Here is a 13,192-nt window from a genome sequence, read left to right as displayed (position 1 = left end):
TGCCAGCCCCAGGGAACTGACACTGCTCCTGTGCTGGATCCCGAGTTTTATCTGTGCTGATCCCAGCCCTGTGAGCAGTTTCCTCTCTGGAATTGGTTCGTGCTGTTCCTCCTCAGGTCATGGCTGAGGCTTGTGCTCAAGTGCTTTACTTTCATATCCCTTTTCCAGATTTAAACACTTATATACTGAAGATAATATTCTGTTAATGATCAAAACAGTTACTTTTAACCACTTTTCTAGTATTTATTTTTTTAACCTCTGAGAGGTAGCCTGTGGAGCACAAGCTACTCAAGAGTACCAGTCAAAAATCTATGAGGGATGTGAACCTCCACTGTTTTTCTAACCACAGCCAGAACAAGATTATCTTCTGAGATTAGCAAACTTGCAAATGTATTATTTCTTAATTATCCTACTGCCAAATGCTCTAATGCTGCTCTAATTCCTCTTGTAGGTCTTGTGTAGGCCAGTCAGATGCAGAAATTGTCAGCTTTCACCATTTATTGTTTGTCATTCAATACCCTGTGGAGTCTGACTGTGATTCCAGGTGCTGTTCAGAAGTTTTCAGGGTTGAAGAATCCCCAGCTTAGAGAGAAAGGGGCAGGTTTTCAGAGCAGAAAGTTGCTGGAGACTCCAGACACACCTGTTAATAGACAGGAGTTTGGTGCTGGTACCAGGTGGAAGGATGTTGGTACCTGCCGCTGTCAGAGGTTCAGTGGCTCTGGTGTCAGGACTGTGCAGGGACAGGAGGGCTGGGCTGTGTGCCCAGGGGCAGGGAGGGAATTCCCTTCTCCCTGGAGTAGCTGCTGCCCTACAGCCCCTGCCATGGGAGCTTGGGCTTGTGTTTACTGCCCTGAGCCTGCATGGGTTTGACTCTGTGAACACGATGGACCCACAGAGCACAGGACACCTCTGCCTTCAGCACCTGAACAAAACGTGCACAGCAATGGCTCTTTCTGGGTGTTCCTGCCTGATGGGGATGTGTGACAGGGAGCCCTGTGCAGACCTGACCTCCTCCCACCTCCTCCTGCAGTCCCTGACACACTGGCTGTTTAAAACCTTTGTGGCAGTTCAGGCTACTGACACTGAGAAAAGAAAAATGATGTGTACCATGATTATAAAAATGCACTCTCTAAATTTAAGAAATGATGGCTTTTTCACATTGTTTGGATGAACTCCCCCTGCCCTGTAATATTTCAGGCTCCAGGGAACTGTTGCTAATATACACTTTAATTTTTTCCCTTTTAGAAGCTCTAGTATTCACACCCTGAGGCACCCACCTCATTAGCTTCCCATTTAGGAATACACGCTTGCACTTCCCATTCTTATTGTATCTCCAGAAATAACACTGTTAATATTTTATATTTCGGTGTGTGGTGGCTTTGAATAGCGCAAGTCCTTTTTTATTGTTATCAGCTAATACAATTACACATCAGCAGCAGGTCTCCTGTACATCCCAGTTTCCTTGGCAATGTCAGATTTCTTGGGGCACAATTTGCTCGTGACTTCTACAGTCTTGGTGAGCAAGTCCTGCCTGGAGCTGTGGAAATCTGTGAGGTTTGTGCAGCTCAGGGCTGTATGTTTGAAAAAACACACAGGGTTGTATGTTTGAAAAAAAAAAAAATTCAAAAAGAAGTGCACTACATTTTAGTAGCTTTGGATAGACATTTCCATACAGTTAGTGACTTTAAAAAATGGTTAGTTTTGTAACACACTTCTATGGTCCTGTTTCATTTGTAAAATATTTAAATGCAAGGGATTTATTATCCCATTAACCCAAGGGGGATTTATGTGGTTAACTTCTATTACTCTTGAGAGAAATTGACTGAACCTTTACTTTTCTATGGGAGACTGGGGTCTGTAACTTTTTTTTTTCTTCTACGTTTCCCTCCCATTTTCTTAAAAAAGATTTTCCTTTTTTGTGCACCTCAGAATGGCAGGGAGTTGCTCAGGCAGGAGACACAGATCAGCAAGTGCTGCTTTTGTCTGAAGGAAGAATGACTGAGCTGTGAGGAGGCTGCACTGCTGGCAGTGAAAGTCACCCTTTAACGAGTTTTCCATGTTAATCTTGCAGTCATCTCAGTTTGGTCAGTTCTAGAGGAGATAGAAAGCAAGGACCTTGCGTGGGGAAATAAAAGGTTTGCCAAATTTAAAAAAATAATTTTCCTTGTTAGATGATGTGTCCATTAGGAACTGGACTGAGAGCAACATCCTTACTGAAGGGCTGATGTTGCACTCCTGCTATTTCTTCAGCACACAACTTATCACTTCATCACCTTCTACATCTGCTTTGCTTTTTTCTCTTTTTCAGAACGCCCTAGAAAGGCATAGCTCTAACATGGCCTTTTCTCTCTGAACAGAATTCCTTCGGTCACCAGCTTGTTCTGAGCCTGCAGCCCATTTTTTAAAGATGTGAAGGAAAAATGTCATAGTTGACGTGGTTTAAATCCAAATCTGCAATTGAGAGGCATTTTTTCCCTCTCTGTGCCTTGTGGCTTCCATCTGGAAGAATCAAGAGGTATCTCTGGCTTGCCATAAATGGGAGAAGTCCCAGTTCTATATTCAGGCAGACCCTGGGCAGAGGAGATGTGATGACAGAGGGAGGTTGGGCAGGGGGGGAGAGGACCAGAGCTGCTGTGGGCAGGGAATCACACTGGTTATCTGAACAGGCACATTTCTCAGTGTGCTTTGGGGCTCCCTTGGCTCCCAGCTCTGTCTCTCCCCTGGGCACAAAGTGAGCAGCTGTAGGACAGGCTGAGGTGAGCAGGGCTGTGGGAAGGCAGCGGTGCTGGGTCTCCTACAACACAGCGCTTCTCCTCTCCAGAGTTTCCCTCCTGTTCTCAGGGGCTCTGCTGGACTCTGCTGGGCTCACCCCAAAGCTGCTGGATTGTGCTGTGCTCCAGGGGTACCTTCAGGAGCCCAGCATGGAGCTTTGCCACCAAGAGCACTGTTATTGGTGCCTGGACTGATTTTGGTGCAGTCTGACACTGAGCTCAGCCTGTGCTGGCCCCACTGGGGAACAGGAAATGGTGCTTTGTCATGGCTGCTGCTCACTGGGATCTCACACCTGCTTTGGGCAACAACCTGTGTGTGTTTTCTTTTTTTATCCATGGTTGTTTTGAAATACTGAATTATTTTAAATAGTGTTTGAATCTCTAGTTGTCTCACAATCCCATTTTGCTGCTTGTGGCCCTGCAGCCCTGAGCAGAAGCTGTTGTGTTCCTGTGATCCCATCATGGACAGGCTGGCTCTGCTCTGCCATGGGCTTCCATGGCTACCCAAATTTTGTGGTTCTTCTCTTTTGTGGTTTCTTCTACCATGCAGAATCTTCACTTGTGAAGTTATTTTTCTTGAAGAGACCCTCTGAATTTTTTTCCCAGGGATTCTTAGAATCAGTTGTGAACATTTTGAAGAAGAAAAATAAACTTGCAAACCATACTATAAATAATGGAAAGAGAAGCAGAAGTGATTCAGAGATTAATAAAACTCTGGGAGATTCTAGAAGAGTATTTAGATTGTGTCATTTTATAAGGCTGAAAAAATGATCTAGAAAACATCAGCTTAGGGATCTCAAAGTATTTTCCTTTTATGCCTCCAGTCATGACAAACAGCACTGGTTTATCACACAGTTATTGGGAATTTTGCACACAATTTGGGTTCTGGAAGCTCAGTGTGTCTGTGTGGCACAGAGTGATCTGAGCTCTGGGCAGTCACTTCTGACACTGTTCCCCCAGGATTTCACATCCTTTTGGTTCCCTGTGCAGGTTTTCCTGTTTCCAAAGGCCGGTGTTGCCCCTGCTGGACCTTTCCCTCCTCCCTGCAGCTGCCCCGTGCTCTGTGTGCCCAGCTGGGACCCCGGTGCCACCTCTTGTGTCACCACAGGCAGCTGCAGGGTCTGTTTAGAGTAACTCACTGCTGCTGGGAGAGAAAACCTCACACGGTGCTGTGCTATTGTTTTGTCTCTAAAAGAGTTGTATCTGTGACATTAGGTGAATGGTAAATACATTATTGCTATTCAGATGTTAGAGTGAAAGAACTAATTTATTACTTTAATTAGTTTGTACTGTGCGTTACATTATTGTAATATGCAATATTGAAATAATGAACAGAAAAAAGGTGTGTGTGCATTCTGTTCAGCACAGCAATTTAATAAGTCACTTGGCAAAACCTCCTCTAATAATACATGAACTGTGAAATGTACTTGAAATGCCAATTGTAATTAAAAACTTTCAGAACTTAATGCTGGCAGTGCTTGTACTGCTAAAATGAAAACTATTTTGTGGAAGAGGCAATGGGAGAGCCAAGTTTCAGTGTATTCTCAATATTAGTGTAACTACTGGGATTTTTAAAAATATTTAAATAAAACATTTACTGTTGACGCAGTAAAATATGCCCTTCTGATTTTGAACTCACAGGAATGGAAGAATGCAATCAAGACCATGTCAATTCTTTTTGTGCAGTCTGGGGTCCCAGGTTGCTGCTGCAGTGAAGCAGAATTACTGTTTGGGAGGTTTTTTGTTCTCCAGACCTGCATGATCCTGCCTCTGGAGATAAAAGCCCGATGAATGCAGCAGGTTCCTGGGCACACTTCCGTTGTAGGAAGGCTGGAAATTCAGCATCAGGTGGTCACCTGTAACCAGCAGAGCCCTGGGAGGCAGGAAATGCTCCCTGCAGAGGTTCCCAGCCCTGTGCTGGGTTTCCCTGACTTTGTGCTGCCCATTGGGCACCAGTGCACAAATCCAGCTCAGCCTGAGCACTCTGCCTCTCCCACCACAGGCCAGAGGCTCATTTTTAACCTGTGCCCACATGGACAAGACTCTTTGGGAAACTCCTGCCCCTCCTGTGGGTGTGGAATCCCCTGCCTGGCACACACAGTGACCTGGGGCAGTGAGGCTGGAACTGCTCCAGCACAGAGGGGTTTAATGTTCACATGGGGTTTAAAAAGTGAACTACACTGGTATTTCAATCACCTGGTTAATGTCTAACCTTTGGTACCTCTTACACTTCACTCTACCTCTGCTCCATTGAGAACATTTTTATCCTATATGATTTCAACTCTCCTTCTGGGAAATCCATGGCACAAGGTCAGCCTACTGAATCATGGTCATATTTTATACATATTTTGCAAGCATTGCTTTTCTGGCTTTTACCGATGTTCCTTTTTTTTTGTTTTGTTTTTACTTTTTTTTTTTTTTTTGGGGGGGGGGTTGTTGCCATTATGTTATTTTTTTTTGTCACAATTATGAATTTTTTAAAAGGAAGTTATTCTTCTTAATGAAAAGGCATGGATTAGACAAACATGGGCAGAAGCAGGGATAATCTAAACTAATATCATGTGCTGGATACAGAAAATAATACCCAGGTATTGTGAACAAGTATGGTGCAGTGAAACTCTCCTCTGGTATCCTTGTTACCCATTTTCCTGATTGGCCTTGGGCTCATACATGTAAAATCCTAACTATAAAGTGAAAAAATAGATTCAGAATTGAAATTAAAAAATGGAAAGCGTGTTCTACCCCCTGAGTAAATCCCTGTGTTAGTAGTGATTTAGGGCAGAGCAGGGAGCAGTGCAGGAGTGGAGATACACACTGAGTTATTGGCCTGTCACTCCTGTCTGGGGAACACTCCTGTGTGATTAATGCTTTGTCAGCTCAGTGGAGTTCTGGATTTGATGCTTGGTTATGCTCATTTGTTTGTACCTCACCTGTCAGGAATGCAGACTGTGCCCAGTATTGATTCCTGGTGTGGATCAGGAGCTGTAAGGAAAGAGGTGATGGAACAGCCCAGGGGTGATGGTGGCACAGGCTCGGGGTGTCCCACACCCCACACAGACTCTGCTAATGAAGTGGATTCATGGGAGGTTTGGGATGGTCTCAGGGCAGGGCAGTGTCTGTGCTCACTGCTCCAGTGGGGTTTGCTGCCTTCAGCCAGTTGTCCTTGTCCCAGGCTCCCTGCAGGGCTTGCTCTGCTCTCCAGGGGCATTTCCAGGCACTGCCTCTCCTGGGGAAATGCAACTTCTTTTGACACCAATTTATGGCCTGGCCATAGTAATGGCTGCAATCAAACAACCAAACAAGTCCCTGGTTAACAGATAAATGAATGTCCAGAGGAGACCACTGGAGGATCAGGGGAGGGCTCAGACATGGAGGGAACTGAAGCTGCATCACGAGCTGCACCCAGTGGCACTGCCCTCAGTACTGGAGAGCATTTGAGAGGAGTGGGAAGCAGGATGTAGGGAAATCCAGGCTTACAAAAAGCAATTTTTTTTTTGTTACATAATCTGTTACCTCATATCAGTTGAGAAAATCTGTGATGTTATTACAGAAGTTTAAAGCTCCTTCAAATGCTCCTGCAGCTTATCCCAGCTCCAATCTGAGTATGCTTTTAGCAGATTTCATTCACTGCTTGCTTGTCATTAGATTTTAAAGCTTTCTATATAGGTTTTGCTTCAGTCTCTTTCAGCAGCAAGGTAGAAAGGATTGCACGTTCTTGTGACTCATTTTCAAAACATTCCTTTTTGAGTTCATTAGCGCGGCAAGTGAAGGGTAACTGAAACAATTTAGCATTTTATTTTAGATTCTTAAACTGCTAAACTGCATGAGCAGGCTGCTGGCAAAATTGCTACATGAAGATTCCAATTTAGGCAGCCCTGGTGTCACAATTTAAGTGTGTGGGAAGCTTGACTGGGGTGCTGAGGCTGAAGGGAACTCTCCAGAGCCCCAGGTCACCCCTGCCCAAGCAGGGTCAGGTACAGCTGGTGACCCAGGACTGTGCTGAATCCAGGATGAAACAGCTCCACAGCCTCCCTGGCCAGCACATTCCAGTGTTCATCCAGCCTCTCCAGGGAAGTGATGAATGCATTGGAATTTCAGGTGTTCCCCTCCTGTCATTGGGCACCTCTGGAAGAGCCTGGCTCTGTCCTCTTTGCACCCTCGTTTCATTTTCAGGTTATTTTCATGTTATCACTTTGCCTGCACTCCATGAGAAGTCACAGCATTGTTCAGTGTATTGGAAAGAAGAAGTATAATTGTTATTTTAGCAGGAAGCAGGGCAAGCACAGCATCGTTCAGAGATGCAGCTCTCTGAGAACCTTGGACCGTGGGGAGTGCTGGATTTCTAAAGAGAACATCTTTTATAGGCACAAAGCAGAAGAATAAATAATCAGCACACACAGCCAGTGAAATGCAGTAAAGGTGGAAAAATTATAAGCATTTCCATATCTTTGTATTAAAGCACTGTAGTGTAGAAAACCAGCTGAGAAATGGCTGCAATGCTTGTTCCTGAGAGGAGTGCAGGGTTCTGCTAGTGCCTGACAAATCCATTACAAAAAGAGCTGGCAAGCCAACAAACAGGAGACCTCATGAATCCTGAGGAACCAGCGTGGGACAGATGAGCACACACTGCTGGTGACAGCTCTGAGTGAACCCCACCCTGGCTGGGACACTGCAGCTGGCCCTGCCCGTGGCCAGGTGTGCAGACAAGTGTCCTGTTAACCAGCACAGCCAGGATCGTGTCAGGAATGGAGTTTTGGCACGCTGGGCTGGAGGGGTCTGTGCCACCCTCAGGGGTTTTGTCAGGAAGTTTTGGTGCAGGAAGGGGTGCAGGGAATGTGGCCCTGTCCTGCCCTGTCCCCATGGAGCAGGGGGTCAGGCATGCAGGGCCCCCAGGGGCCGGGCAGGACCCCCAGGGGCTGGGCAGGACCCCCAGGCTGGGGACACCCCCTGTGGTGACAGAGCTGGGGTCCCTGTCCCTGCACTGAGCCCTGGGGGGAGTGAGGTGCTGTCACAGCAGTGCCTGTGCTGAGGGCTGCACATGGACTCTGCCCCTCTTGGCCTCCATCCCTTCCTGGGCTCTAACTGCTGAAGGGAGACATGAATTACTGGGATGGTTTTTGCAATTTTGCCTAAAACCTTTTAATATGTGATTTTATTGCGTATTACACCATCAGTTGGGAACATGAACATGCAGAAAGGTGGTGCTTGCTAAATGCTTGTGTTGTTGATAGGATTATAAATCTTACTTTGTAAGCAGATTACTTGAGTTTCCTTCCCAGTCTCAGCTGGGCAGGATCAGTGTTACAGTCTGCTGCAGGACTGCCCCTTCAACTCTTCCTTCCAGGTTCTACAGTGGAAGGCACAGCAGGAAGAAGCTGCTAAACTAGAGGCTGCTGTAGCTGCCAGAAGAAAAGAAAAGGAAGATGAGAGAGAAAGGCTGCAGAGAGAGCAGGAAACCCTTCGTAGAGCTCAAGATAAAGAGAAAGTATGAGAAACTTTTATACATTTTTGCATATAATAATGTGTGCAATTGCTTCTAAAATCTGTAACTGATCTCATAGCACATGTATTCTTGTGAAGTATTATGTATTGGTGTAGGGATGGAAAAATGGTTAGTCAGGTCTTGCTCTTGTCCATTTTATCTCTAAAGCTGCCTGATCTGACACACTAATTACGTTACTCTATCGCATTTCTTAGGGAAAACAGCCTCAGCAGGTTGCTGTGCCTCTGTCCCAAGGCTGGCTCTGAGTGCACAGGTCTGCTTCAGCAGCAGGGCAGCCCTGGGAGCTGCAGTGCTGCAGCTGTGTGCTGCAATGCAGCAGGAGCCCTGCAGCTCTGTGCCCGCAGCACAGCACAGGCTGCAGGGACAGCCCTGGGGGACACAGCTCACGGGGCTCCTCTGCTGACTCCTTGGGAATGCCTTGGCTGCAACTTAATAGGAACTCAGAAAAGCACTTAGTGCATGTAATGCTCTATGAAATCAAGCTGTGTCACAAGTGTTTGTGTTGGCCTTTTTACTTAAGTGCCACGACAAAAAATCCATGTGTTTGTTTCACTGAGATTTCACCTCTGAGTCCATAGAGAGAGACGTTTAGAGAGGATTTGTTGCTCAGGTCAGGAGTAGCTCAGCTGGTGCTTCTCCTTTTGTTCCAGCTCATCCAGTGTGTTTGCCTTTGTACACACGGTGTTTGTAGGGGCAGGTGGCTCTGGAACCACAGGGAAGGAAGAGCCTTGGGGAGGCAGTGCTGACCCAACACCACCAATATTCATTTTACCTGTAAATATTCTGGTTGGGCAAACTTTTCTCTTGCTTTGTGTAACGTCTGTACAGAGCAGCCCTCTGCCTGTGCACAGACAACAGCAGCTGTCTGGGGTCAGCAGTGCTGTGTTTCATTGGGGTATTTTACCTCCTGGATCCTTCAAAGGGCTGATACCTTGTGCTGCAGCTGCTGTTCTGGGGAATGCAAGCACAGGGGAACTGGTGGTCTTCAGATTGTGGTGGAAAAATGTATTAAAATTAATGTTCACAGTCTGATTTTACTACTTTTGTTGTGGGGGCTTCACACCCTCTTGCTCTCCTAGTAAATGTTTATTCTGTTGGCTTGTGGTGCTCTAAAACAGACATTTTATTCCAAAAAGATCAAAATTGGAATCTCTAATTTAATGCTTTTCTTACTTGCTTTGTTCTCACTGCCTGGGCTTTGGAGTGAGTGCTAATTTGTTTGCTGTGTTTGTTCAAACTCTAGCTGAAAAAATACTGGGCTGAGAAAGAGCTCAAGTGGCAAGAACAGGAGGAAAGGGATCTACAACATCTGGAGGAATTGAGAAAATTAATGGCTGAACAAGCAGCCAAAGACAGAGAAAGGTAAAAGAAATTGAATAGGAACACCTATAGTATCAATAGGATTTTTTTATAATCTAATTTGCTTTGATCTCCTGACTTTGTTTTTTAGAATAAATTGAGGAAAAGTGTATTTTTTTCCCTTCCTGTTTGGCAAATGCTTCAAACTGTATAGTAAGGTTGCATCCTAGGTGATTGTATCCCAGATACAATTTATTTCACTTTGAATTAATTCACATCCATCAAAATTTCAGACCATTGTGAGCACTAAACTGTCATAAAATGTAGCTGAATAGTAAGACCTTGTATATTTCACTTTGCATTATGATTTATAATCAGGTTTGGTTTGTTTGAGGAGCAATGAAAGGAACACATTCAGCACTTAACAGACTCAAAGATATTTATTGTTATCTTGCAGAATCCTAAATTACTCATCTAGTTGTAGATGTTCTTCACCTGTTTGATGGGATTTGGGACTTGAGCCTGCTCAGGGTTGAATTGCCAGGCCTTTGTTGCACAAGATGACCTTTCATGGCCTGTGGAAGAAACACTGATTTCATAGAGGAGTATTCTGTCAGAGGAACACAAAACCCCTGCGTGGAGCCTGTTGTAACTGCTCTAAAGCACAGCCTGACTCTTGTTACTCAGAGGAAGCACCAAGTTGTGTGGACCAGAAATGCAATTAAAATAGGATTAAAGTGCCATTGGCATTAGAATATTAAACTTGGTCTTGAGGATTCTGTAGGAAACACTGCTTGAGTATTACTTTGTTAGGACATCTTGCTGACAACTTAATTTAAATGTCTGTGTCCTTATGCTACAAATAATGTCTCTCCCTTTCCTCAGCCACGCCTGCAGTGGTTTAGCAGGAGAAGGAACATGTATTTGAATTACTGTGAGGAAATAATCACCCCTGAGGCTATTGTGACTCAGGAGTCAGTAAATGTTCAGCATTGTGTCACTCAGAACTGACCCACTGTACAAAAGGAAACATTTCAGTGTCCAGGCTCAGGGACACACGTGGCACTGCCGTGTCCCAGGGCAGCACTGGGTGTGCCCAGCACAACTGGGTGTCCTGGCGTGTTCCCCCTGTCAGAGCACAGGAACTGGGGCTGAGTCTCTGCAGAAAGACTCAGCACAGCCTGGTACCACACCTGATCCAACACATTTTCAGGGCCTTTTGGAAAAGGAAAAAATGAGCTGGCTGACTATTCCAAGTACAGGAGATGGCCTGAATAGTGCATAGAGTTTCTAGTAGGTACAATAAAATATTTTTTAAAAAATCTAAAATATTTTTTTAAAAAATAAAATATTAAAAAACCCCAACAAACTCTGCTGTTATCCTGAATTGCTTTTAATTAAACTAAATAAATTAAACTAAATTAATTTAAAATTAACTAATTGGGCTTGTTTATGAAAAAGAAACCTATTATCACAGAGTCACCATGGTGTTCTGTTTGCTCAGTTTTACTTTGTAATTGCAATAGCCAGAGCTCTGACCAGGTCAAAGCAAGGGATTAAAGGCACCTGAAACTGGGTGTAATCTTTCAAATGATTGAGCCCAAATTTCTACAGCTCCTATCTGAGAGTGGAGACATTTGACTGACTGGGCATTTCATCACAGTTTGGCTGTGAGTGTCCCCAGGCAGCTGCAGCTCTTGGTTGTCTCCAGGTTGTGTTAACCCACACACGCCTCAGCCCAGTGGGTGAAACTTGGTGTGAGATCCCACAGATGCTGAGCAAATGAAATGTGGTGAGAATAGTGAGATCAGCAAGAAATCCTATTAAGTGATGTTCTCTACATTCAGAAAAAGGGAGGGGAAGGGCTGTGATTTCTATTCCAAGCTCAGTATCTATTCTCTAGTAATTCTTTTACCCAAGTAATTTAATACAAAATTTGTAAAACAAGTGCTTCCAAGAATCACTGGGGCAAGATCTACCCCTGTCCTGTCAAATGCCCCCAGATTTAGGCAAAAATCTTACTTCTTTTGTGCTTTCTTCTGTTCAATTGGTGCCGCCTGCTGATAGTTCTCCAGTCCCTATAACAGGGTGGAGGTGCCCTACCTGACAGCTGGATGTTCTTGCTGGTTGTTGTGTTTGCTGATAATGGAGAAAATGCAGATTTAAACTCCTGCAGCCTGAGAACTGAGACTAAACTGTCTGAACAAGAGCTCTGACTGCTGGAGTGTTGTCATAAAGGGTCTGGGCTGGCCACAGTGGAAAAGGAAAGCAGAGAGTTCTGGTTCTCTTTGTCTTCCTAATAAAAATGGGAGGTTTAGTAGCTGCCAGGCTGAGAGAGAGACTGGTGCTGCAGAAGCCCAGCAGGTGAGAGATAAAGTGTGTGCTCTGCTGGCTGCACTGAGGGGAGCTCAGCCTGTTCTCCTGGCACGGCTGTGGGGCTGCAGGGGTCAGGGGTTGGGGAGTGCAGTGTGGGGCAGGAGGGGCTGCAGCCCGTGCTCTGTACGTGCAGGATCACACACTCAGCTCTGCTGGATGTCTCCACTCCACGTGTCTGTGTCTTTAGAACACTAAATTATAAACTCTCTTTTAATGTGGTATCAACAACTACCAACCAACCGCATTGAAGTCTCTCTGTGCTTCAAAAATTACCATCCAAAAGGCAAGTGTTTGTTGCCACCAGCCCACTTCTCCCTTTTCACCTGTGCAGTGAATTTTAGTCAGGTTCTCCATCAGGTCCCTGAGGTAGGAAATAGTTTGAAAATACACCATGTCCTAAAAGAATGCTCCCCTCCAAAAGCAATAGAATTGGCATTGGTCTTGCAGGGTGAAAATAAAACTGGCATGGAATTGTGCAAATATTTTCCGTGACTACCTGTGGGATGGCACAGCCCTGCTGTCCAGGGAGCAGCGAGTGGGAAACACCTGCTGAGCTCTACCCCGGCCCCTGAGCTTTCTCCTTTGGAAGAAGGGTGCAAGTCTGAAGGTTCTTTTTCCTTTTCCAGCGACAAGACTGGGAGTGAGGTGTTTCTTTTAATGGAAAGGGTTAGAGGAAAGATTTCCTCTGCCACACACAGATGTGAGAGAACATTTCTTCTTGGCAAAGAAAACGGGGGAGAAAAAAAGAGTACCAGGGCTATATAAAGCCAGCTAGAGAAAAATCTGTGGTCTAGACATGGAATCTGAAAGGTTAGACAAGTTGTTTAAAAGAAGAGCTGACCAACCAAAACCCACCGAGAAAAACAAATGAAAAACAACTCCCCAAAAAACCCAGACCAAAATACCCCAAGAGAAAGAGCCCATTGGAATGGGAAATGCCCCTGTGAGGTGTTTGATGAAGCCCCAGGGCACCCCGAGGTGGGTGCAGAGAGCCCGGGGCGGTGTGAGCGGTGCTGGGGCTCAGGGATGGGACACTCAGAGTTTTCCCTGTTCCCGGCAGGGTTCGGTTCCGGCGGGCGCTGCTGGAGCGGCGGCGGCAGCAGAGGAAGGAGCTGGAGCTGCTGCAGGAGCGGCGGGAGCAGCAGAGGGAGAGGCGCCTGGAGGGGCTGCGGCAGCAGGTGGGCTCCGCCCTGCCCCGCCCCGCCCCGCCCCGCTCTGCCTTGCCCCACCCCGCCCTGCCCCG

The 13,192-nt window shown here is 45.8% G+C and overlaps 1 protein-coding gene across 3 annotated transcripts in view; it reads left to right on the top strand.

The window, feature by feature from the left end:
• Window positions 1-13,192, top strand: part of CCDC148 (coiled-coil domain containing 148) — a 37,364-nt gene that overhangs the window by 20,699 nt on the left and 3,473 nt on the right. For all 3 annotated transcript variants that reach the window (XM_083865200.1, XM_083865199.1, XM_083865201.1), the window contains 3 exons: window positions 8,116-8,256; window positions 9,518-9,636; window positions 13,010-13,127. In XM_083865200.1, coding sequence (XP_083721326.1) covers window positions 8,116-8,256; window positions 9,518-9,636; window positions 13,010-13,127 — 378 coding nt within the window. The remainder of the gene's footprint in view (window positions 1-8,115; window positions 8,257-9,517; window positions 9,637-13,009; window positions 13,128-13,192) is intronic.

The sequence above is a fragment of the Zosterops lateralis genome, assembly GCF_965231275.1.
Source record: "Zosterops lateralis genome assembly, chromosome: 7".
NCBI lineage: Eukaryota > Metazoa > Chordata > Aves > Passeriformes > Zosteropidae > Zosterops > Zosterops lateralis.
Note: the sequence above shows the minus strand (reverse complement) of the source record. Positions and strands in the feature narration are given on the sequence as shown.